At 29.4% G+C, this 26,535-nt stretch overlaps 2 protein-coding genes and 1 long non-coding RNA gene across 3 annotated transcripts; 1 reads left to right on the plus strand and 2 right to left on the minus strand.

Moving 5' to 3' along the window:
- Window positions 1-9,080: 9,080 nt before the first annotated feature.
- On the minus strand, window positions 9,081-11,222 carry LOC120088498 (rac-like GTP-binding protein RAC2). Its single transcript, XM_039045846.2, has 7 exons — window positions 10,677-11,222; window positions 10,494-10,581; window positions 10,117-10,226; window positions 9,963-10,026; window positions 9,792-9,856; window positions 9,636-9,701; window positions 9,081-9,365 (listed from the first exon to the last, which is right to left on the minus strand). Exons 1-7 carry the CDS (start codon window positions 10,773-10,775, stop codon window positions 9,267-9,269), a joined length of 591 nt encoding a protein of 196 aa, XP_038901774.1. The 5' UTR covers window positions 10,776-11,222; the 3' UTR covers window positions 9,081-9,266.
- Window positions 11,223-16,771: 5,549 nt separating this feature from the next.
- LBD2 (LOB domain-containing protein 2) lies at window positions 16,772-17,473 on the plus strand. The gene has a single exon (XM_039045050.2). The coding sequence runs from the start codon at window positions 16,772-16,774 to the stop codon at window positions 17,471-17,473; it is 702 nt and encodes a 233-aa protein (XP_038900978.2).
- A 2,208-nt stretch (window positions 17,474-19,681) lies between these two features.
- LOC120088738 (uncharacterized) lies at window positions 19,682-22,403 on the minus strand. Its single transcript, XR_005485016.2, has 3 exons — window positions 22,148-22,403; window positions 21,934-22,054; window positions 19,682-20,307 (listed from the first exon to the last, which is right to left on the minus strand). It is a non-coding gene; the product is annotated as an uncharacterized LOC120088738 (long non-coding RNA).
- Window positions 22,404-26,535: the final 4,132 nt, after the last annotated feature.

Consider the following 26,535-nt stretch of genomic DNA (forward strand, 5'->3'; position numbering starts at 1 on the left):
CCAATTAATCTCATATAGTTGGAGCTTCTGATCTACAGGTCTACCAGGTCTCCTCGTTAGCTCAATAGAGGATACTTAGAGATAATTTGTATTGTTCAAATTAATTTAATGAAACTATATATTAATGTGATTAATATATAATTAATCATAGATATGATTTATAATTAATCTGAAAAGTAATATTTGAATAAGATTCAAATTAATTAATTCAAGTGAATTAGATTCATAAAGAATTAAATAATAGAAAGGTGTTGTACATATACATGCGAGACATATGTTAATTAAATATATAAATTAAATTAAATTTAATGTGTAATTGGTTATTTAATTATTGTGCAAATTAAAATTAAATAAGTATTATTTAATTGTGTAAATTAAATAAGTGTTATTTAATTGTGTAAATTAAATAAGCTAATTAATTAAATAATTATTAAATGGACTAATTAATTAAATAGGTGTTATTTAATCTATTTAATTAATTACAGAAAAGGAAAATATATATTAGGAAAAGGAAAATATATTAGGGAAACGTTTTGACTCTTCCCTATATAAAAACCTTCTTATGGCCCTTTGCAAAACACACGATACAGTCTCATTGTAGAGAAACTCTGACAATACACAACTCCTTAGTGTTATTGTGCAGAATTTTCTCTATGCCTCCCTACTCTAAAAAAAAACACTATTCTCCTCTCCCTCTCCAATAGTTGGATACTACCTATCCTCTATTGGAATCCTAGGAGAATAACGAGGTTTATCTCGTGGTAGTGTTCGAGAACATTCAAGGAGTTGTTTGTGATCAAGACTGTTTGGAGATTCGTTCATTGGAACTTTAGAGAGACTTGTTCGTGGCATTAAGGAATCTACAAAGGTAAGAATCGTTCTAATCATTTCCCTAAAAGCATGTTAATTTAAATTTTTATTTATTTTGTTTAGTATAACGATTTTGTTTAATATAAAATCAAATCGCGAATGCAAGACATTCCTCATCGAAACGCTTCCGCTGCGGGATCTGATCCCAGCAATTGTATCATCTTAATTGTTGTTGTGGAACAATCTAAACATTTGCTACACATGAAATAATTTGGCTTCTAGCCATAAGTTTATAAGCTATTGACTTAGAGCATATACAATAACATGATCATACACATTTAGGAGTTTTGCTACTTGAACATAAATTATAGGATGTTCAACACTTATCCCAATCAATTATCAAATGTTTGGGATGCAAACTCGTTAGCAATATCAAAACAAAATAATAAGTATATATGTGTCCATCAACTGGATGCGCCAACAAAAATCATAAAATATTGAAATAGTTCACTTGGTGGATTAATAAATCCAAATATTCAACTATATATCTGTTCCACAAGTAGGAGAGGTTCAATTTCAATTTTAGGAGAGGTTCAATTTCAATTTTACCTAGTGAGAGTTTCATAATTAATTTCTTGAGAAGAGTCACACATGACAATTTATTAGATAGAAGAATCTTTTAGTTCTTCAATGGGTGTCAATGTATGGTTTCAATAATTATTTTCAAAGAAAAATATATTTGGAATAATGAGCTTCAGGTTCATTGTTGCATACATTTCAAGTACACAAATATGTGTGAATACAAGTTAGAAGGAAAAAAATATCTTTTTTATATGTGTTTCCCATAGAATACACAATAGATATAGTATATAAATATCATATATATAGTTCTTATTATCAATCTTTCTAGATGATGTCTATTACAACTTATACCTTCCAAATTTACTAAACTTCTCTTTGAGTTACAAGAGAATAAAGTATATCAATTGTCAATTTTGCTCCTCTGGCAAAATGTTACTTCCTTTTCTAAAATCTTTTATCAAATTTAAATGACTTAATATCATATTTGATTCTTCACTTCAAACAATTTGAATTTTGGAAAATATAAATATAAAATATGCATATATAGATGTACTATATGCAAAACATAAATATTATTTATTCTTATTCTCTTCAGAAAATTTAAAAGAAATTCAAATATCTTATGTACAAGTTTTCAAAAACAATAATAATCTCTTTAGAAGATTCTAAGAAATTTGTAACATACTATCATATTTAGGGGTTAAAAAGATAAGTTATGATATGTTCAAGAGATTCAAATAAGTTTTCAAATTTTGCTTCCACACATCGTTTCTTTTTCATTAATAAGGATTTTAATTCTTATTGTACGACAGTACAAGATTATTGTCTCTTTTGCATCACATTTGAAAAATGAAATTTTTCTTCAAAATATTTTATATATATATATATATATATATATATATATATATATATATATATATGGTTTTAATAGAATAATTACTTCTTCATTTATTAACATGATTCCGACCTAAATGATTAAATATTGGAACATTCAGTTTAGGGAATAATATTATATTATATGGTCAAAGTTCATTATTTTTCATAGAAACATGTACGCATATGTTTTATTCAACCTCAAAAGATATTAAATAAATATTCATCACAATATTTCAAACTTTCTTTCTCAAATTTCTAATACAAGAGTCTGACATGTTTGATATAGGCTTATTAGTTCATAAGCATTTATTAATTTAAAATAAGAGCAACTATATGTGCATGGCAAAAACAATGAACATTAATTGATTTATGTGTATTAAATTAAAATTAGCCTTAGCAAGAGTAATAGCTATTATGCAGAATTTTCATACTTTTCCATAATGAATTCAATCAAATAAATATATATATATATATATATATATATATATATATATATATATATAATTACTTTGTATAAATTTCAAAAGCTCACAAATGTTCATATGAGAATAATTTAAATATTCAACAATCAAATAAATTTTAATTCTAGCATAACAAACAAAAATTGACTAATTTAACTCTCAGGTTAGTTCCTAGGTAGAGGTATTCCCTGTCAACCTTAATATAGCTAGAACAATCCTTAGATATAGTTAATTAATAGATTAATGAATCTAAGTGCATGGTTAATCTTATTAAAACAAATTCATTTTAGGAAATAATCTTTAATATTTTGAATCTTTGTAAATAAAATTAAAGATAATTTTGAATATTTATTCTCATATTTGAAAGATAAAATAATATTATTAAAAGAGAATCTGAACGAATAAAAGATATTATTGTTATGAGAGAATTTTACCTTTTACATCAAATTTTATTTAGAATTATGTAATCCAATTAAGAAAATAAATATCCTAATTTAATTTTTCATATGTAACAATTATATTCCAAGATATAGAAATATAAACTAATTGGAAAAATATCTCAAACAAATCTTTCAAATATAAGAAAATTAAGATGCATGATTTGCAATCTATGATAGAATTTACATACATTACACAAAAAAATTGATCCATGCATGATTTATAACATCAGTTGCGACATCTATGATATCATAAACAGGATAAGAACAAATAAAAGAATCTACCTTATAGCAAAGGAATAAAGTTATGACAAATTTGTGGATATCAACACAAATTTAATAACATATGTAGGTTATGGATATCAACACTAAATAATATATTATAATATATTACATTTATAATAACCCGACCTTTTTTATTTTTATTTTTTCCTCCCTTCAGAAATTGTTTCTTGCTTTTTTTTTTAATTTAATAACGGAGATCGAATCTTCATCATCTAAAGAAGAAAGTCATGTCAATTATCTTTAAACTAAGTTTTTCTAACTTTCACGTAATTTCTAAAATTTGTCTTTTATTCTCATAAATGTTTGAACTTCTAAGAATTGATTTACGATGGTTTCAAAAAAAAAAAAAAAGTGTTTGATTTAGGTGTACTTTTTAATTAGTACCAATTTAAGATGAAATGTAAGCATTTGGCTTGCAGTGTAGATTATATGATTTAGCAAATATGTATTTAGAAGACAATTTAGATTATGATTTTTTAAGTTATTCTAGGTTTATGTATTCGGACAGTACAGATTCTAACAATAATTTTTTATGTTTTCAATTTCCAAATTTTTAAATTTTAAATTTTAAAATATAGAATTTTATTTTTTAAAAAGGGTAGAAATAAAGTACTCCATGTTATAAACTCTGAGATATTTTTTTAATTATTAAAATATATATTAGGTAAGATATTATAAAATATATAAAACAATAATTCAAAAAAAAAAATTTAACATAAAACTTCTTTATAAATTAACACATAATAGTTTATATTTGACCTAATATGTAATATGTTAATTATAGTTAGTTTTATGGTTTATAAATATAATATCAAATATATTAAAATAATTGTCTAAATTAAAATTCGATTTTTTTATATGCTACCAAACATATATCTTAAAACATGAAATACAACTACGTTACCTTTGAAAAGCTTATTTTAAAATTTTTATTTTTAGATTGTCTACCAAATAAATCTTTTTCTTAATACAATAAAGTCGAATGTGGTAAAATTCAAACTACAAATCTCTTGATTACTATCACATATTAGATGTCAATTGAACTATTATCGCTCGGATAAATAGGCACTTAATGAGCTGCACAGGAGAAAGAATTAACATTAAATTGGGTTTTAACATGGAAGACATAAATTAATTTTGTAATATATGTATATATAGGGATGCTCAACAAATATAAGAATCAAAATGTTAAAAGTATTTTATTTTCTATGAAAATGCTGGAAGTAATGAAATAAGCAAACTCTATATATATGTTTTCATCAGAGTGAGTTAACGTCAATGTAATCTTACCAAACTATATAATTCTAAACCTTATATATGACCTTATTTTTCTTCATATGTTTCAATTATTCAAATTTCTAAATTTAATTCTAAAACATAATATAAAAGAAAAAAGCAACTGAAAATAAAAATTATAATTTTTTTTAATGTAACAAACATTAGCATGACTAATGAAATATGCAAATCAATGCGTAAATGTTTTAATTGCTTAACTAGCTTTCATTTAGGGTAATTGTAATTAGTAGTATTTTTAGGAATAATAATCAAATGTATAACATCATTTTAAAAAAATTATAAATATAGACAAGTCTATCAACGATAGACTTCTATCATTGATAGACTCTTACCAGTGATATGGTCTATCACTGATAGACTCCTACCAATAATATGGTCTATCACTAATAGACTATTTAAATTTGACCATATTTGTAATTTTTTTTTACATTATATTATATCTACTAATACTTTGGGTTTAATGTCTATATTTGCAATTGTCCCTTTCATTTATTACCATTCTCAACTATTTATGGTTAACATTAATAGTTGAAATAATCTAATATTGTCTACTTGAATATAATTCAACTAATTAAGATATATATATATATATATATATATATAGTATTCAGGTTAACTTACGAATACCTCAACTAATTTCATGGATTAACCTACATGACCCTACAACTTTAGTATATATATTCGTATTCAGGTTAACTTACGAACACCTCAACTAATTTCATGTATTAACCTGCATGACCCTACAACTTTATTATATATATTCGTATTCAGGTTAACTTACGAACATTTCAACTGATTTCATGTATTAATCTGCATGATCCTACAACTTTATTAAGAGGTTTGAGGATATCGAATCTTCATCCGCATCGACACGTATTATTAAAAAATAATAATAAATTGCAGAAAGTTGTCCAAATATCCATGGAATTGTAATGCATTTGAATGGCGTAATTTGGTTTACAAAGAATGGGTCGAGTCTGCGCAATAAGAATGTGAACGGCGACCGTTGGAAAATACTTAAATTTTGACACGATTTTTTTTAATTCAATTTTAATATATTTATTTTGAAAAATCAAATCTCGACTAAAGTTGAATGGATATTCCTTGCAACTTGTAATTGTGATTTATTTCCATTTGGACAAGGTCAACTTTGACCATCAATCTATTTGGTACCTTAAACCTTTATTTTTTTTTTTTTCTCTCGATGGTTCAATTTGGTATATTAAATCAATTTTTATTACCAAACTATAAAATAAAAAAAATTCATGAACAAAAAGAAAGCAATGCAATAAAAATGCATATGAAAACGATGTTAGCATGCCAAGATGTTGTTTAATTAATTAATAATGGAGACAGTATGAACATAATTAACGGATAAAAATATAAATTATTATTTTAAATGTCAATGATTTAATCTTATGCTTTATAATTGTTGGACTATGATTCTAGTATTTGAATTTTCATTCATCTACTCTTTATTTATAAATCACTATTTTAATAGATAAACATTAATCTTTATCATTTTTTAGGAAATTTCAATAGATAATAAAAAAAACATAAGGGTATTTGTAAATATAACAATGGTTTTTTAAAATTACAAATATAGCAAAATAATTAAACAGATTCCCGAATTTCTAATTTTTACAATTTTACCTTCATATATGTATCAATAGGTGTATCTCATATACTTTATATTTTGGTATATCAATCAATTGATATACATTATATTTGGTATATCAATCTATTGATATACTTTATTTAAAGAATGTCATTTATACAAGTGATATAACATGACTTTAATTGTGTTATGGTCAAAGTTGTTTGTTTGATTATGGTAAATTTTATTTTTATCTTTTTTTTGTGTTGATATAGATTTATGTTCATTCTATTAGTTCAATTTTGATGTTGATGATATATGTATGTTATATGCATTAATTTGTCAAGTGATATATCAAATATAAATTATATTGTGGATATGTATTATTTTCAAATTTTTAATATAATTTTAATAATATATGAGTTATATTTAATTTGATATATCAATTGTATAACATATATTTTGTATGTCATATATTAATTGATTGATATACCTAATTTAGAAAGAAAATAATATCAATGATGTTGTTGATATACCAAATATGAAGTACATCATTTAGAATGATATTTAAGATTTCACATTGGTATTTCAATTGTATATTAGTACTAATTCAAAATAAATTGCAAGTAGATTATTAATCTTTCAATGTTGTATCATAATAAGTTGAAAATGCAATACTAAGTGTTTAGTGTATCAATAATTTATCAACACTCATTCAAATTTTATTTAAATTGTAACATTGATGTATAAATAATATATCAGTAGTCATTGAATTCATTTCATATACATTTTTAGTATATCACTCATGACCTAAATCTATTTTATTTATTATATTGGTGTATCAGTAATATATCAATACTCATTCAAAATTCAATTTCAAGTATATATATTATTAATGCATTAGTATTATAGTAAGGTACTTATTCAAAATTCATCTAAAGTATAAATTAGTTTATCAACATTATATCAATGTTTAAAAAAGGAAAAAAAAAAAAAACTAATTCCAAGTATATCATTAGCGTATCAGTAGTATAACAACATTTCTTCTAAATAAAATTTTAAGTATACTATTGGTGTATTACTTTATGTCAACAGTAACCCATAATTTATTTCTAGTATAAAACATTGGTATATCATTAGTATATTATTACTTCTTAAAGATACATTTGTTCAAGTATATTCATTACATATTGACACATGTTCAAAATTCAATTTCAGGTGTAACGTTCAATATGAACATTCATTCAAAATAGTTACTAACATAACAGATTGAACCATTATAAATTAATTACAATGTATTAGAAAAACAATATTAAATCAAACAAATAATAGTAAATGAACAAACACTTCTTGACTGATAAATATCTTATATAGTTTATCTTTGGTATACTAGTCAATTGATATACCAAAGATAAAATATATCATATGGTCGATATACCAAATATAAAGTATATCGGATATACTACGATATACATGCTGGTATACTAATAAGGGTAATTTGGAATAATAAAAATGAAAATCTGCTTTTATATATATATATATATATATATATATATATAAAAAGCAGATTTCCTAACTAAATGGGTAAATTTATGATTTTTTTTTTTTAACTATTCTTGTAACTGCCCATTTTACCTACCATTGTTGCCCCTCGCTACTTTTAATTCAACTTTTTCACTAATATTTTTCTTCAAGAGAGAAAAAAAACTGTTTCACTAATATCTTTATTTATTTATTTATTTTTATATATATATATTATCAGCCAAGATTGTTATCCTTATCAATTAAGTTGAAACGTTTCTAGATTTGTTTGTAGTTTTATTTCAAATTGAAAGTAGAAAACGTCAGCATAGATATGACTAATATTGAATTGAACTGGTTGAATTATTAAAATTCAAAAGTTTTAAGAGGGACAAAAGTAAACACGTTATATCTCTAAATTTTAAAGTATATGCGTGATTCTAATTCAACTCTAAATTTTCAAGTGTCTAATAACTCTTTAAACGTTCAATTATGTATTTAATAAGTATTTAAACTTCAAAAACTATATATATATATACTATTAAATCTTTTTAAATTTGAATATTATAGATCTTTAAATTTTCAATTCTATATTTAATAGGCTCTCGACCTATTCATTTTTTTTTTAAAAAAAAAAACTATTGATCTACTAGATTCAAAATTGAAAGTTTAAAATCTTATTGGACAAAAAATAGACTTTTATATCTAATTGATCAATTGATTATTACAAATTTTGAATATGGTAAAAGACCTATTAGCCACTAAATTGAAAGTTAATGAATGTATAAGACATTTTTAAGGTTTAAATACAACATATTAGACACAAAATTGAAAGTTCAAAAACTTATTAGATACTTTTAAAAGTTCAAAGACCAAATAAAAGGATCAAATCAACACAAAACTAAAGATTAAACTTGTAATTTAACCAAAAAGAAAAAAAATATTTTATTTCTATCCCTTACTAGTTACTCAGAATCAATTGTCATGTTCCTTTGTTTTCTTTCTTTTCTTTTCTTTTGAAGTTTGAAAACTACCCATAATTTTCTTCATCAATATGAGAAATTATTACAATTTCCAAAATCAAATATTGATTAATTAATCATAAACTTTCAAATTTTTAACGTAATCCATGGCATATTTCATTTTTCCTTGGAACAAGTGTGTTTTCAAGTGTAGAGGTTCTCTGTTCCCATGGCCAGAAGTAAAAAAAAAATCTCTCTCAATGAACACTTCATGTGTGTGTATATATATATATATATATATTCTTTGAAAGCATAAAAACATCAGCTCTTTCATATTAAACAAGAAGATTAATATAAAAAGCAAGCACAATGAGCATCAGTATTTGGAAGAGGAGGCCAAGTTTGCCTCAAGAGAAAACAGCATGACATGAAATCCAACTCAAAGAAACACACATGTTCTGGCCTTTCGTCGCTTTCTCTTCAGTTTCGGTGGCTGTAGAACAACCTTGATGGCAGCATCAAACACAGCCTTGACATTCTGCAAATTAGATCAGTTGATCAAAACTGTTAGGATGGGGTTCAGGACACGGTTAAACTTTCCACAACTTGATTTGAGTTAGTAGCATAGCATCAGCCAACTCTGTTTTGGTTACTTGCAGAGCCTAAATCTTAAAGTTGAACTGAAGCCTAGATATTATATCATTTACTTGTGTGTACACCATCAGATGATTGTTAAATGACACATCTTCAAGATCAAAGATTTTTTTTTCATTGCTCTTTTTTGTAAGATATATTTGGTTTGAATTACCTGCTGAGTTTTGGAGCTGCACTCTATGTAAACAGCAGCTCCAATTGATTTCTTCAGCTCTTCACCCTGTCAAATAAGGCCATCAAGAACTTTCTCCCCATCAGATTCATGAACTTGAAAACAACTACTAGATGTGGTTCATTTTAAAAGCAGTACCTGCGCTGTTGTGATCGGTACAGCACCGGGATGGCTAGTCAGAAATTGCTTGTCGTCCCTTAAATCTGCAAACAAAGAACTAATTTATATATCGAATGACCCATCAATTTCTTCTATCAAATTTTCTCTTTTCTCCATGATGTGTTTGAAGTTCAACATAATTCTCATTACCAAGTTTGGTTCCGACAAGAACAATCGGCACAGTCGGGGCATAATGCCGCAACTCAGGGATCCACTGTGAATTGAGATATCAAATAAGAAGCCTGTAATTCTAATAGCAAGAAACTATACTTGATTACTTAAACAAGAGCAAATGATAAACAACCTTCTTGGAGATATTTTCATAGCTAGCTTTGCTGATTAGAGAAAAGGCCAACAGAAACACATCTGCACCTCTATAACTCAAAGGTCTCAGCCTATTGTAATCTTCCTGTCCTGCATTTACCAAATAACCCCAAAAATGAAGGGCTTCATTTTCTTGGTTTAAACATGACTTCACTCATTTTACTCATTAACCAATCAACCTAAATTTCCATTAACTGAAGTTCATTAAATCACCCCTGAACTCAAAACTTAAGCTAATGGGTTACAATAAATTTAACTGTATCAGTACTTGTTCCCAAATCGCCAATGCTAAGTCAAACACAATCCTCACAAACAGAAACCCAAATTCAAAAGTGGATACAAAGTAAAGTTTCTGACCAGCAGTGTCCCAAAGCCCCAAGTTGACGGTGCTACCATCCACCACCACATTAGCACTGAAATTATCAAAAACTGTCGGCACATAGTCCTACAATAATTCCCAGCAAATGAAAGAGGGCAAATCAGCTATAAGCTTCCATATGACACTAAGAATGGAGAAGATAAACGAGAGGTGAAACTTACAGTTGGGAAAGTGTTGCTAGTGTAGGAGATGAGCATGCAAGTCTTCCCCACAGCCCCATCTCCAACAGTAACACACTTGATGAATCGAGCCGTACTCATTTCGAAAACCCCTTTTGAGTATTGTCTTTACGCCTTCACTAATTACAACTGCAACAATCTCTCAGCTCAGAAAATTACCCACTTCTCTGAATTTCGTTTCTCAGTCTCCATTGAGAGTAGAGGCAGATAGAAAAAGGTTGAAGAAGAAGAAGAAGAAGTGGGAATTTGGGTTTGAAATTTGAATAGAAATGGAGGGGGTGAAGAAGGGCATTTAATAATCTGAACAAACTTCGAATCTGGGTTCCACTTTTGGGTTGTGGGTGTGTGTTTTTTTAGGGCTTTACCATTGATTGCCACCAAAAGCTTTCTGTTTCTTTAAGCGGACGGCCAAAAACCCAAAAAGGAATACAGCCGAATTGAGGGCGTTGGGTGATGGTGTTAGTTGGTTAAGTGTTAGACAAGGGAGAGATTAATATGATGAGAATTAAGACCGCAATGTATTTCCTTAATCACACAAAACCTACGTATTTATCTTTTATCTCTTTTTTTATTAGGATTTTCAGCAATGAATTTTTGGTTATCGAGGATATAATGTTTAAATCAGTTGAACTATTCTTAAGTTGACAAGGTTTATTTTTATTTGTAAAAACTCTATTTAAATATAAGATATGTCAAAAAAAAAAAAAAAAAACTTATTTAATATTGTAGCTATATAATTCTCAATAACAAATTTGAAATTTGAATGCTTTTAGTAATGGTTGGTTACAAGTTCAAAGTAGAGTTATATAGTAGAGTTATCATATATTGTGTTCATGTGTTGGTTACAGTTTAGAAAATGGTGGTTGGACTTCTCAAGATAAACGTTTTCAAAATAATTTTTGAAAAAAAAATATCTTTTTGTTATTAGGTTTATAGTATAATTTTAATTTGGATCTGGATTTCAAAATGTTACATTTTTCCTTCCAAATTTTGACTTTAATTTCTAGGTTTCAAAATGTTACATTATTACCATTGAGTATTTAATGGTTAATATCTCCCTAATTTGTATCATACATAAAATTACAAAAATATCCTCTCTAGTCCTCTATCTCACTTCCACCATAGTTGTCACAGGCTACAATCGCCCTCGGTTGGCCACCTTAACAAACTTTAACTGCCACCATAGGCGATTAACTTTGACGACTAACTCCGACAACCAACTCACACGACAAACTCTATCAACCACCTTTGATGATCTTCATGAGTGACCAACTTGACTACATCCAATGACTACCATTGACGGCCAACTCCAATGACCACTTCTAACAATCACCACAAGTGACCTACTATGGAGACTAGGCGATCATCTTTGTGCAATCACCTTCAACGATCAACTCTATTGACCAACGACGACCTTTGGTAACCAACTTCAACGTCCAGCTCTAGCTAGCAACTTCGTCGATCAACTACATCGATTATCTCCAATGACTAAGTCTTTACTCTAATAATGAATTAGATCGATCACATGCTAAAAGCCTCGACTAAGGAAAGCATTTTGAAATATAAATTTGAAATTATCGGTTTAAAGTGTTTAATAATCGTCATTTATAGACGTCATTTATAGAAACTTGACATGAATAAAAATATTTTTAGTATATAGCAAACCAAACAAATGTGTGTATAAAAATACTTTTAAGAAAATATAACTATACATACGAGTGCTTTATTTTAAATAGTTCTTATAAAAAGTGTCTAAATGAAATGACATTATAAAAAAACATTTTTTCCTATTCAATTTAAATAAACTCTAATTTAGATTATTAATCGTACAAGGACAAAGTAGAGTGAAAATCCAAAGTACATGGCTAAAGATGGTATTTTAATCAATTTATTCTAAGGCCATATTGTACTCTTATGTGAGATTTTATTTGTCGGGCAGCTGGGTTTCTATTAATTGTGATTTAAATATATACAGGAGTATAGTCCATTTGATTATGATATAATAATATTAAGGAAACTGTAATAGACAGTTTTTTTTTATGGCTAATAATTAAATGTATAGCAATTTTTTTAAAGAGTTGTAAATATAGTAAAATCTATCCGTGAGATTCTATTGTTGATAGACTCTAATTAGCCATATAGTCTATTATCAGCGATAGAATCTATTACTAATAAGATTCAAGAATTGCATCTATATATATTTTACTATTTCTGCAAATTCTTTTGCATTGTGTTATATATTTGCTAATACTTTGAGTCTGATTGCTACATTTATAACTAGATTTAATCATAATTAGAGGTGGGACAGTTGCGAATATAACAATCAAGTCTGAAGTATTAGCATATACAGGATAATATAAAAAAAATTACAAATATAGCAAAATTTAGATAGTCTATCAGTGGTAGACCCTATCGTTGGTAGAAGTCTATTAATGATAGACCATATCGCTGGTAGGAGTCTATTAGTGATAGACATGGCTAGTAAGAGTCTATCAGCAATAGAAATCTATCGTTGATAGACTTTGTTATATTTGCAATAATTTTTAAATATTATTACAAATTTAGACCCCATTTGGTAATCATTTAAATTTTTGTTTTTGTTTTTTTTTTTTTAAATTAAGTCTATTTCATTCACATTTATTACAATGATTTACATATTTCTTAAGTGTAATGATTGAATTCTTAGCCAAATCCAAAAAATAAAAACAACTTTTTGAAAGCATACTCTTTTTTTAGTTCTCAAAATTTGGCTTGGTTTTTTAAATTATTGGTAAAAAAATAGATAATAAAACAAGAAATTTGGAGAAGAAAGTAGTGTTTATAGGTTTAATTTTCAAAAATAAAAACAAAAAACAAAATGGTTATCAGATGAAGCCTTAGTTTTTATCCCTAAAAATGTTATTCATTGCGATTAGCTTAAAAGTTCATATAAAATTGTTTGCTTGTTTTTTTTTCTCTTTTCATTTACTTTATCCGTTAATTCAGAAAAGGAATATGATTTTAGTTTGTTCAAAATTAAAGGAAGTTTAACTAAGATTCTAAATTTCTTTGAATTAACGGTAGAAAGCAGTAAGCATATCCAATATATATATATATAAATTATTTTTAATAACAAAAAAGTATGTGTAAATTGAATTTTGAAAGTTTGGAAACTAATGTTTCAAAAAATAAAATTAAAAAACCTTTGAAAACTAACAATTTGGTTATTGTTTTCAAATTTTAAAACTTAAATTTCTTTACCTTTTCCTTTTTTATCCTTTGCTTTTCACGAATAATTTCAAAATTCTAGCCACATTTTTATAAAGATTTTCTCATTAGCTTATGTATTTTTTTTTTATTAAAGTTTATTGAATTTTTTAATATAATTTTTCTTTCTTTGCCTTTTAAAAAAGTGTGCACAATCAAAATTAAATATATATAGTGAAATCACAATCCAAATTTTATTTAAAAAAGAACATATATAGTGAAATTAATTAAATATTTCTAAAAAAAATTATACCTTAAAGATGAAACCTTCCCCCACTAATATAATTTTACATGAATATACATTTTTTTTTAAAAAAATATTTATTAAACGATCAAAACTCAAAGTGCCATGGATTGACCAACTAGTCACTAGCATTTAAAATATGAATGATCTTTATAAAATTGGTGTTTAAACTATATAGTGATTAATTAGTCATCTAATATCAACTAAATATCCATTCGTTTCATATTATAAGATGAACAGGATCAATTGTGTTTAATTTAAACACATTCTTAAATGTGACAACGATGTCAAACTAAATTGAAGATGTAGATCACATGAAAATTAATTAACAATCTTTTATCTAGATCCATGATCATTTGTAGGGAAATCATAGGTAATTAATGTGAAATGAGAGTAGGGTTGATGGGGTGGGTGTTGGTGGAGAGTTCGATATATATGAAAAGAATCATTAATTAATATTCAACAAAGTTTGTTAATTGGGTCCAATTTGAATTTTTATTAAAGCAACTTTTGTGAGACATACATTTACAGCTGATGCCATCATTTTTATTGTGCAATTCTTTTGATTGAAACCAATCAAATTTGAGAAGTGGATAATCATTTAGCACTGCTTTTGGGGGAGGGAATCAATCCAAAGAGGAATCACAATCATTGAACGGTTGTGATTTAATTTGAGTTTGATATTATGATGAAAGTGTTATTTCTGATCATTTGGATCCGTTTGATAACCATTTTATTTTTTATTTTTAGTTTTTAAAAATTAATGTTGATTTTCTAAATGATTTCCATTTTTCTTAAATACAGTTGTTGAATCCTTAATCAAATTCTAAAAATACAAAAGTTACTTTTTTTTTTAATTTTCAAAATTTATCTTAGTCTTTTAAACTATTGGTAAAAAGTGGATAACAAAGAAAGAAACTTGGAGGTGGTAGTAGTATTTATAGATTTAATTTTAAAAAACAGAAACAAAAAACCAAAGCCACGTTTGGTAACCATTTTGTTCTTTGTTTTTGTTTTTGAAAATTACATCTATGAACACTACTTCCACCTCTAAATTTCTTCATTTGTTATCTACTTTTCACTAATAATTTAAAAGACTAAGCTAAATTTTGAGAACTAAGAAAAGTAGCTTTCAAAAAATTGTTTTTTTTTTTTAGAATTTAATTAAAAATTCAACTATTGTAATTGAGAAAGATGTAAATCATTCTAAGAAATATACATGAAATATGCTTAAATTTTTTTTTTTTAAAAAAAACTTAAATAATTATCAAACAGGATTTAAATAATTACCAAATAAGATCTTAATATGGGGCGTTTTTAAATTGGTATATCATTCTGCAATTATAGTCATGTCCTTGATTCCAAGTTTATATATATAGGTTCATTTTTAAATATCTATTTGTGGCTGCCATGTGTAAAAGCAATAAATTATATCTACTTGGTCCGACCTAATTTTTTTTTTCTTTTCAAATACTCAAGAAAAAAGGTTAAAATTAATCATGTGATCATAGCCTACCTCAATAGTTAAGAAATGCTTTCAACTTTGTAATGAATGGAAGAGAAGAAAACTCAAAGATGGGTTTGCTAGTAAAGGAAAAGGTGATAAAAAAAGATTAATAGGGTGTATTTCATCATTCATAGCTAAGTTGCCTTCGGAATCCTCCTTATTTAATACTTGCATTATATTATCAATTGATAGGTCGTTATTTATCTAACAAAGTGCATCTTTTTTTTTTGTGGCTCAATCAAAGCAACTACAAAATTAAGTACGATTGGTTTGCACAAGAATATCAGACTATCAAGTGCCAAATCCAAATTTTGAAACCCCGACCAAATTCAATTTGGTTTCAAACTATCATGCATATGTTGTCTATAATGTTGTCATTTTGGTATGAGGGATTTGAACATTTGACCTTAAGAAAGAAGGAGTCTACCTATGTCAATTACTGTTGAACTATGCTTTGTTGGCAATAATGATGTCGGTAGCTTCAAACTTTACTTGGAAAGAAAAAAGTTTAACATTGCTTGATTATGTTTCAAATATAACAATGTCAAATTTACTAAAATTATAGTTCCAATAAGTAATTTTGTATCATATTATTCTTAAATATGACAAATGAATTTGAGCTTTCTTTAATCCCATGATAAATACGTACCACATTATCAACGATACATATTTTATATTTAATTCCACATGATATAGATGAAGATAGTACTCTTATCCTTCCAATGAGCTACCTAAACCCTAATTTAAATATTTTTTTATTTAAAAAATGACATTGGTTTTTTCACCATCATAAACTAGCAATAGCCATGCATCTTTTCATTTACAAACCAATTGGTTGTCCTTCTTATCTTGTTTTATTCATTATTAAAATCATACACTCCCTTTTAATTTCCATTAACCATTAACAACTTGACATATATATCAAGGGAAAAAAGAACTTGTAAGAACACTCCAAACCCTTTCTAATATAAATTCATTAATCCTCCTCTCCATGCATTAATTCTTTTTTCCATGCACATTCATAGGTTTCTTTCACCAACCTAAATACAAAACTCTCATTTTTCTCTCATTCTCTTAAAGATGCAAAGGCACAATAACGGAGTTTTGCAGGTTACACCCGCTTGTGCAGCCTGCAAACACCAAAGAAAGAAATGCCACGAGACGTGCCCGCTAGCACCGTACTTTCCCGCAAATCGGAACAGGGAATTCCAAGCCGTTCACAAGGTGTTTGGAGTGAGCAATGTGACCAAAATGGTGAAAAATGTAAGAGAAGAAGACAAGAGAAAGGCTGTGGATTCTTTGGTTTGGGAAGCTGTTTGTAGGCAAAACGACCCCGTTTTAGGGCCCTATGGTGAATACAAAAGGGTTTTGGAAGAGCTAAAAGTGTGTAAATTATTGACTCAAAATCAAAGCATTATGAATGGAGGGCAAGTGGAATTGGGTTATAAACCAATAATGCCTTGTTTGGGAGGGTGGAATAATAATAATAACAACAACAATATCAATAATAATGCAAGTGAAAATTTGATTAATAATGGGAATGGGATTATGGGGATTATCAATGGAGGAGTTAATAGCAACCATTTGTTTAGTTACCTTCATGATAACTATGTAAGTGCTATTATTGATTCAAGTCCTTATAGTAATTCTTCAACTTATAATTTACAAAGCCCTGAGAAATTGATGAGACTGCAGCAAGATAAAGAGATTAGTTCAAGCATTGTTGTGCCACTTCAACAGCAACAACAGCAGCAGCATCCAACTTTTCACCATTGTTTTTAGCCAACTTTGATCTCTAATTGTTGATTTGCATTTTTAATGATGATCAACTCAACTTTTGAATCTTGTTATTTAATTGATATAAACATTTTTTTTTTTGGTGTGGTTTTTAGATATCATCTCATGTGTGTGGTAATTTAAAAAATTATACTTGGTTAGCTTTAATTATCATACATATACTTAAATGATATGGAATTTAAGGTCGCTTTCTAATAGAGGCGGATTTATAAAGGTGCCAAGTGGTGTCTACTTACATATATATACATTGCTTTTTATTAAATATAAAAATATTTAGATATATTGAATATATAATAAAACGTGCCCCTAGCATATTTGGACACTCAAACCGAGATGTCAGTGATCTTGTATATATTTTTTATCATTAACTATATGTGACACAAATTTAGACGTTAATAAGCTAAAATTGTAACCTTATATAGAGTTATGCCCCCTAGCATGAAATTCTGGATCTGCCACTATGTCAGTCGTTTTGACGACATTATATGATTTGAATATTATATTGATCTATCTAAAATTATAATTATATGAATTTCTGTCCCTCTTCCCCTCTACATAAAATCCTGGAACTGTCATTACTTCCTAATTAGTTTAATATCATTCTGTTAAGATTTTAGTACTAGGAAACTAGGGTCCTTTTTAGATGAAAATAGTTTAGGGTAGGGAAGTTAAAATATCCAACTTATTAAACAATGTGATAATCTTCGACAATATTATATTTGATATATTCCTAAGTTTAACTATAAAATCATTTATGAAAATAGTGATGTCTTAAATAGTAGCTATTAAAGGGAGCGTTAAATCATAACGGATTTTCAATAAATTCCAAAAAAAGAAAATGATTTGAAATCTAATATAATTTGAAAGTGATTTCAAATCTTGATTTTACATTTAAAAAAATCGGAAAAAATAGTAGAATTTTGTAAGATTTCATAAGATTTAGGGAAAAAAAAACTTATTTAACCTTGTCCTATTCTATTTTTTTTTATTAACAAATCATAATTAAAAACTATATTAGTAACTTTTGAACTGTTCTTTAATTAATTTTACATCAAAATACAAAATTTTAAATACATTCCTATTCTAAAAAAAAAAAAAAATTTAATACATTTATTTTGAATCTTTTCATTTCAAACTAAGTAAAACAATTTGAAATCATTTTTCAGATTTCGGATAACAAAGATTTAAAATCATTAATTCTTAAACTTTCTCGAGGATGGCTAGAGTTTGAGCTAGAAAATACTCAAGCTGGGTTTGATTCTTTTAAGTCCAAAATCACATTGAGGGAAAGAAGGAGTTACCAAACTTGGTTTAATTAAAGGAACCAATCAACTTGAATAAATCGTAACCTACTATTCAAACCTCAATCACAATTGTTATTGATAATTTTGGACCTATAAAGATGTTCAACAAAAAGAGTAAAATATTGAAAGTAAAAGTAGGAGAGTTATCTCATCCCAAACGATCTCGAGAATGGCGAGAGACAGGATTTTGAAAAGTTCCTATGAAGAAATTGATCTCAATGGCTATAACCTCTCTTAAAACAAAATTTTCAAACACACTATTACAGCTCATTGTCTATATATACATAAGTTGTAAACTGTTGAATAACAAGAAAACACAAAAAAGAAAATCTGTAAGAAAGGCAACTCATCTTCTTGTAGTTCTTGATAATTGAAATTACTCCTTCCTATGTAGGCATTTTAAGCCAAACCACGTACATCCTTGTGTTCAACTTCTTCTTCTTATTCTTCTTTGTGATACATGTTTGAACAAATCTATAAATAAAAAAAGAACATTTGGCTATTGATCTAATACATTTGATGTTCTCACTCATAGAAGTCCAATGTCAATTTAAATTAAACATAAAACAATGGTACTTTCAATCCACTCAAATGATGTTCTAATTACTTTGCTTTTACTTTTAGCCAAACAAGCCAAACAAAGTAAACATGGGGACAAATTTGACAAAACTAAAAGTTTAAATTAAAAATACAAGAAAAATTCATACTCTTAAAAACAATAATTAAACAAAAAAAAAAAAAAGACAAGCAGTAGCATGAAATAGTTAACCACCAGAAGTACTTAGGATGTTTAAATAAAAAGGGAATATTCAACCACATCAGTGTTACGAAATCGACAATTAAAGAACACAAAAGGAACGTAGAGATAGAGAAGATCGACACACAGATATACGTGGTTCACTAACAGTGTGTTAGCTACATTCACGGGCAGAAAGAAAACAGTATTATAGAGAATGTTTTCAGAAAATTACATCATAAACGGCACCTCTAGGGTTAGAGAGTTTATATAGCGCACTACTCTAAATCCTAGGGTCATAATCGTAAATAACTACAAATAAATAAATATGTTGAATACAAATTCTGAATAGATTTCGGGGGTGTTGCCCCCAACCCTCATCAAGGCATGCCGCCTCTGGACCTGACTCGTTGACCGGTAAACGAGACTCCGTACTTGGTTGTTCAAAGCACCAACAAATAGATTCAAGGCATTCCAACAATCAACAAATAGAGAAATAAATAGTTGTTGAGACAGAAGACTTATATAAAAGAAGGTCCTTTAAATAGCTTGCTTTGAGAGACTCTTGTACTGTATGATTGATCTGTGAAGATTCATTTTGAATCATTGAATGAAACGGAGAAGCTACCAATTTTCCACAATAGATGTAAGCACAAGTTGCTGAACCACTTAAACCTTGCTTGTGATCATCTTCTTTTTCCCTTGCTCTCTCTCGTTCTTCAATTTCTTTCTTTCTCATGAAGTAAAGATTTGCATGTTGCTTCTTTGCCTTTAATGTTCTGTAAAAGGTAAAGTTAGGGAGAGAAGAACTTTAGTACAACACGTGGGCTATGTTTGTTTGAAATTCATTGACACAAAATATTTCATTTTCTTTTTTACCTTCCATGCCAGAAACAGAAAAATTACATCAATTACCAGATTATTAATTCCTCGGTCAAAAAATCCTCATAAATTCGACAATTCAGAACTAACCCACAACCAATTCAACAAAATCAAAGCATATATAAGGAGAAACAAAAACGAAAGAGGAAGGTAAAAGATAAAAACATTCAAAACAGCAGGTTTCACGTAAAGGCCATAAGGAAGATTCTCAAGTTTAATAGCTCTACTAGCAATCCAAATTGGAATAAGCTCCTTGTGAAGAAACCGAGAAGAAATGAGTAAATTCTTAGGAGAGGGTTTCGAACCAAACTCCATAATGTATCTCAAGCTAACCCAGTCTGTTTCATAAAACTCCATCCGTAAGTGGGATAGCTTATTATCATTCAACTTTTATAATATTGTATCGGTAGATTCCATTTTAGAATTCTTAGAAGTCTCTAATTGTGTTATTTCGATTTCTTCTTTCATCTTTGAAAGTGATCTTAGAGACATCAATCTAAATCCCATATTTTATTAGCATAAGCACTCCAAAAAAATTGCATTGTACCCACTACAAACTCAAGATACAATTTAATCACATTATGTTCAATCCAATTTCGATAATTCAATTTGTTAATCCCATTCCATAGACACAAGCCACAAGCATTAAGCTATTTTCTATAAGTTTTAGAATCTGGAACAAAAATCAAACTCTTATCCATTTTTTCATTTTATCATTCCCCAATATGCTCAACATCACTACGAGTTTTGATCTCAAATTGCACAAAAACTACTTTAAAATGTAGATGAAAAAATAATGTTTGAAGGTTTAATCTTTTTTTTTCTTTAAAGTATTAAATAAAATGATAGAAGAGTTTCAAAACATTGTCTAGTATTGTCTAATATTTTCTTTAAGGTTACTGAAACACCTCACAAACAGAATCTACATAACTTCTCTCACAAACCAAGCCTTGTCTAAATTCTTCAAAAAACTTAACAACGTGCAATATCCTTCCCAACTTCAAATCCAAATTCTACAACCCAAATCAACATTCCAATCATCTCATTTCCAAGGAACCAACCCCACTCCCCCCCCCCCCAAAAAAAAAAGCACGATCAGAACCACTTCTTAAAGAAAGTTGGGGGAAGAACAAATTTCACAAAAGCCATCAAAGTCTACACATAAATCTAAACCAGTTTCATATCCTTTTCAAGAATTTAGGAAGAAAACGACATAATATGTTAAAGAAAGAGAAGTTTCACATTGTACAAAACCAAACAACGCACCTTTCATATTCTAATTAGAAAGAAGAAAAATACATTTTTATGGGTGTCAAGCATATTTAAGCACTATAGAACCATTTCAAGCACTCTCGAGCCTTTCCAAGCAATATCAAGAAGAAAACCACCCGAACTCGCCCGAGAGTTTGTATTAGGTAAAAACCGTAAAATTGTGAAATCAACATCTCTCTTAACTTCTCTTGTAAGTTCCTAATATATAAAGGAACATAAATTGATTCTAAAGGCAAGAGATTAGTGAGAACTTCTCTGTTTTTGAGTGATTGCTGCAAATCTCTTCAAGAAATCAAAAGATTCAGCAGTGGACATAGGTCTCTGACCGAACCACTTTAAACCTCTCGTGTTCTCCTTCTTCTTTTGTATCACCTCCAATTTCCAACAAGTAATTTGTTAAGCTTCATTTTTAGAAAACGAGAGAGAGAGGATTTCAATTCAAATTGAGAAAAGTCTGAGAATTACCTTTAATAGCTTGAAGTTTTGTTGCATGTGAAAGGTATTATGGCAGCACCATCTTCTTCCGCATGTTGGTCTTCATTGGCTATGTTTCTTCATAGTTTGGATGCTAGTTTGAGAAAGGAGCGATGGGAAGATTATGGAAAAAATTTGAAGGGGCTGAAAATCGGTTTCAATTTAATCTACGTTTGGAGGATCAACCCCTAGTTTGACTGTCAAGTGAAATTTGTGTGGTGGATTAAAATTTATGTGGTGTTGAGAGAAAAGTGAGGAAGGATGTCACACTCCTCCCCTGGTTATCTTCTTAATTCGGAAAGAGATGTGAAGGCTGAAGAAACTCTTATACAAGAGTACCTCTGAGCGGAAGTGGATCTTTCCAAAAGCATTGTGACAGAATTACCACATTTACACTCACATATACAGATATGCATCAAACTACTAAATTACCGGCATGCTTAAAGATAAATAAACAAGAGAACGAGTAAACTTACTAGTTGAAGACTCTCTTCACTTGAAATCTCACTCTCTCCACGAACGGAAGCTTTCACTCTCGCTGGAACTTCAAGCTATCGTTCAGCAACAACCGATCGTCTACCACAAACAACTCCACACGAACAGACGAAGAAGATGGGGACAACACCACCACTTGGAACCCTTAGTATTCTCGGAGTGAGAATCCAAAGAGTGGGCTTTGTTCAGATTTGGTAGAGGGGAGGAGGAAAAGAGATCGTATACTACGATCAAGCAAGTGGGAGAAAGCAATGTCTATCGTATAGATAAGATGCTTGATCGTTTAGGTGAGGTATACGATCTTGTAGGAAAAGGTAAGTGATCGTCTATACGATCGTTTAGTAAAGCTCGGGTGCTAAGCGATGTTTAGGAAAAGGAAAGCGATCGTTTAGTAAGCAGCACGTGCGTGTAAGCGATCGTCTAGCAAAAGTGAGCTATCATATAGGCTCTCAATTCACTAAGCGATGGACAGCAGACATACTGTGAGCTAAATAAGTGCGTTCTTTCGATATATTTGCAAAATGAAAATAATTTTCATTTTATTCTTCAGTTATGAAAACTGAATGGAACTCCTCACTAACACACGGTTACGAAGAAAACGGTGGTCAATTATCTCATAATTGTCCAATTAATAAATAATAAATATAATCATATTATATTCATAACCTATAGTTTAATATCATATATCAACCATAGTGTTTTCTCATCTACTAGATATAAATCATATTTATATCCAATTTCCTTCAAGTTAATGTATTTCATACATAAAGTCAATTATATCATATATAATTAACTAGTTCAATCATATCATATATAATTGAACTCACTCTTGTCAATTTGAACATTTCAAGCTGACCCAAAAAATTGATTTTCAACTTTATCCAAGCTACCAAGGGGACCTTATGAACCTATGGCTTGAAGCTCCAACGGTACGTGAATAGCTGACTAAACTCTTTAGCCACAAGATCCACCATCCGTTAACTGCCAGGTATTCCATTAAAGACCGACAGTTGAACTCTTCTTACCACAGATATATTTCTGTGTCCAACGAATATAATCAATCATCAGTACGATAACCCTTCATAGATGCCCGTACGTACAGCTGAGCCAATTTACCGTTTTGCCTCTGTAGTTACATCTTACTCCTTAAGTACCATTGATCCCTGTAATGAACAATACAACATAGTCCTATTATAATATACATATATTAACTCCAACAGTAGGTTGGACACGAGACTTTAGGGCATCAACTCCAACAGTAGGTTTACTGACTTCAGTTAAGAACTGGCTAGCGACCCAATTCCAAATGAAAGTCTTGGGAGAGGCTCAATTGTTGGGGTTGATGCCCTAAAGTCTCGTGTCTTGTAGTTTGTAAACAGTTTGTACGAACGCTTATGTTGTATAATATATGATATTTTACTTCACATCTTGTTTTTGCTCAATTTTATGTTTTATTTGCTTTACCACAAACCAATAAACATAAAATCCCTAGTTATCTGTATGTAACTTAAACATGTATGTGGTGACATACAAGTGAATCATGTCTTAAGTGATAACCAAAATGGTCTGTAATATATGGATATATGAGGGAAACCTTATCCTGGTAACGCTATGGATGTGACCCACTTTGTGGAATGGTCACAAGTATTATGACTTGTCACAGATGGTCTGATCTTGATCATTCGTGTAGGGGACATGCGAGCGGGGGCGTCCTATACAAAGAGTTTGTATAAGACCTGACCACGAAGTGTTAACGTCTCGTTACATAACACCATTTATGACAGAGACTTCACTTCACTACGATGACCATATGTAACATGAGCTCAATCCTGAGTGAGTTGGGAACTCCTGCCATTGAGGGCGGTTATTTGATTTGTATGAGTGTGATTGGCTAGGTCGCCGGTTTAAACCTACCATTTTGGAAATTTGTCTGATTTGGGAGCTGGGAACTCAGCTACACAAGATGGAATTCACTCATTCCCCAAAATAGGGGCAAGTAAATAGATAGCTCCCTTAAGGGCTGATTCCAGGGCCTGAACAATGTGGTAACACACACCTTCTCTTGGCCCGAGAGGGGTTCACACATACTTGGACTATGTTGTATTATTCATTAGAGGAATCAGTGGTACTTAAAAAGTGAGATGTAACTACAGGGGCAAAATGGTAAATTGGTCCAACTGTACTTACGAGCATCTGTGAAGGGTCATCGTACTCATGATTAGTTATATTCGATGGACACAGAAATATATATGTGGTAAGAAGAGTTCAGCTATTGGCCTTTAGTGGAATTCCTGGCAGTTAACAGATGGTGGATCTTGTGGCTAAAGAGTTTAGTCAACTATTCACGTACCATTGGAGCTTCGAGCCACAGGTCGATAAGGTCCCCTAGGTAGCTTGGATAAAGTTGAGAATCAGTGTTTGGGTCAATTTGAAATGTTCAAATTGACAAGAGGGAGTTCGATTATATATGATATAATTGAACTGGTTAATTATATATGATATAATTGGCTAAATGTATGAGATACATTATTTTTAGAGGAAATTTGATATAAATATGATTTATATCAAGTGAAGGAGAAATTATTATAGTAGATATGTGACATAAAACTATAAGGTAAGAATATAATATGATTATATTCACTTATTAATTAAATTGGTTAATTATGAGATAATTAGCTGAAATATTATCCTCAATCGTGCATTAGTGGGAGAAGTTGTATCGATTATTGTAACCAATAAAATGAAAATTTGTTTCATTTGACAAAGAGTTCGAAAAAATTACGCAAACGGTGCGAAAACGTCTTGATCGCATAGTCGAGAGCCTATACGATAGAGCTTCATCGTCTAAACGATCGCACGCCTTTCTCTAAATGATTGCTTAGCTTTCCTAAACGATCGCCTAACATGCCGCATTTTCTAAATGATCATTTACCTATTACTAGACGATCGCTTAGTAAAACCTAAATGATCGTGTAGCTTTGTCTAAACGATAAGCACTCCGCTATACGATGGCTTTCTCTCCCACTTGCTTATCGTCTACACGATCAGCCTTTCCTCCGACCTCTACCAAATTCACCAAAGACCACACTTTGGATTCTCACTCCGAGAATACCAAGGGCTCCAATTGGTGGTGTCGTCCCCGCTTCTGCTTGTTCGTGCTTGTTCAAGTTGTTGTCGTTCGTGTAGACGATATTGCTATCGTAGCCGACTGATTTGCTGGGCGATAGAGTTCGTAGAGGTTCTTCCGCTGTGTTGAGTTCGAGATTAAAGAGAGTCTTCAACTAGTATGTGAACTCAATCCCTTGTAGTTTATTTATCAAAGCATGTTGTTAATTAGTGTAATTTGCATAACTATCTGTTAGAACGTGTGTACTGTATTTTGGTCACAATGAAATCGGAAAGATCCGAGCGCGCTCATGGATGCTCTTTGTTAAGAGTTCCTTCATCAATTTGTTCTTGGTATTTAGATCTTTCAGGATCGAAAGAACAAAGTACCAGCGTTGTCTCAGGCATCGTATATTAACAAGATGTTGATTAAGTACTCGATGCAGAACACCAAAAAGGGCCTACTACCTTTTCGGCATGGAGTTACATTGTCTAAGGAACATTGTCCTAAGACACCTCAATAGGTTGAGGAAATGAGATGAGTCCCCTATGCATCTGCCGTTGGCAAGTTTGATGTATGTGATGTTATGTACTGGACCTAACATCTGCTACGTTGTGGATAGTCAGTAGATATCAATCTAATCCAGGACAAGGTCACTAGACTGCCGTTAAGAACATCCTCAAGTATCTTCGGAGAACGAGGAACTACATACTCGTGTATGGATCTAAGGATTTGATCCTTACTGGATACACAGATTCTAATTTTCAGACTGATAAGG

This window comes from Benincasa hispida, chromosome 10 (genome assembly GCF_027475165.1).
Source record: "Benincasa hispida cultivar pf3 chromosome 10, pf3_genome.v1.1, whole genome shotgun sequence".
NCBI classification, from domain to species: domain Eukaryota; kingdom Viridiplantae; phylum Streptophyta; class Magnoliopsida; order Cucurbitales; family Cucurbitaceae; genus Benincasa; species Benincasa hispida.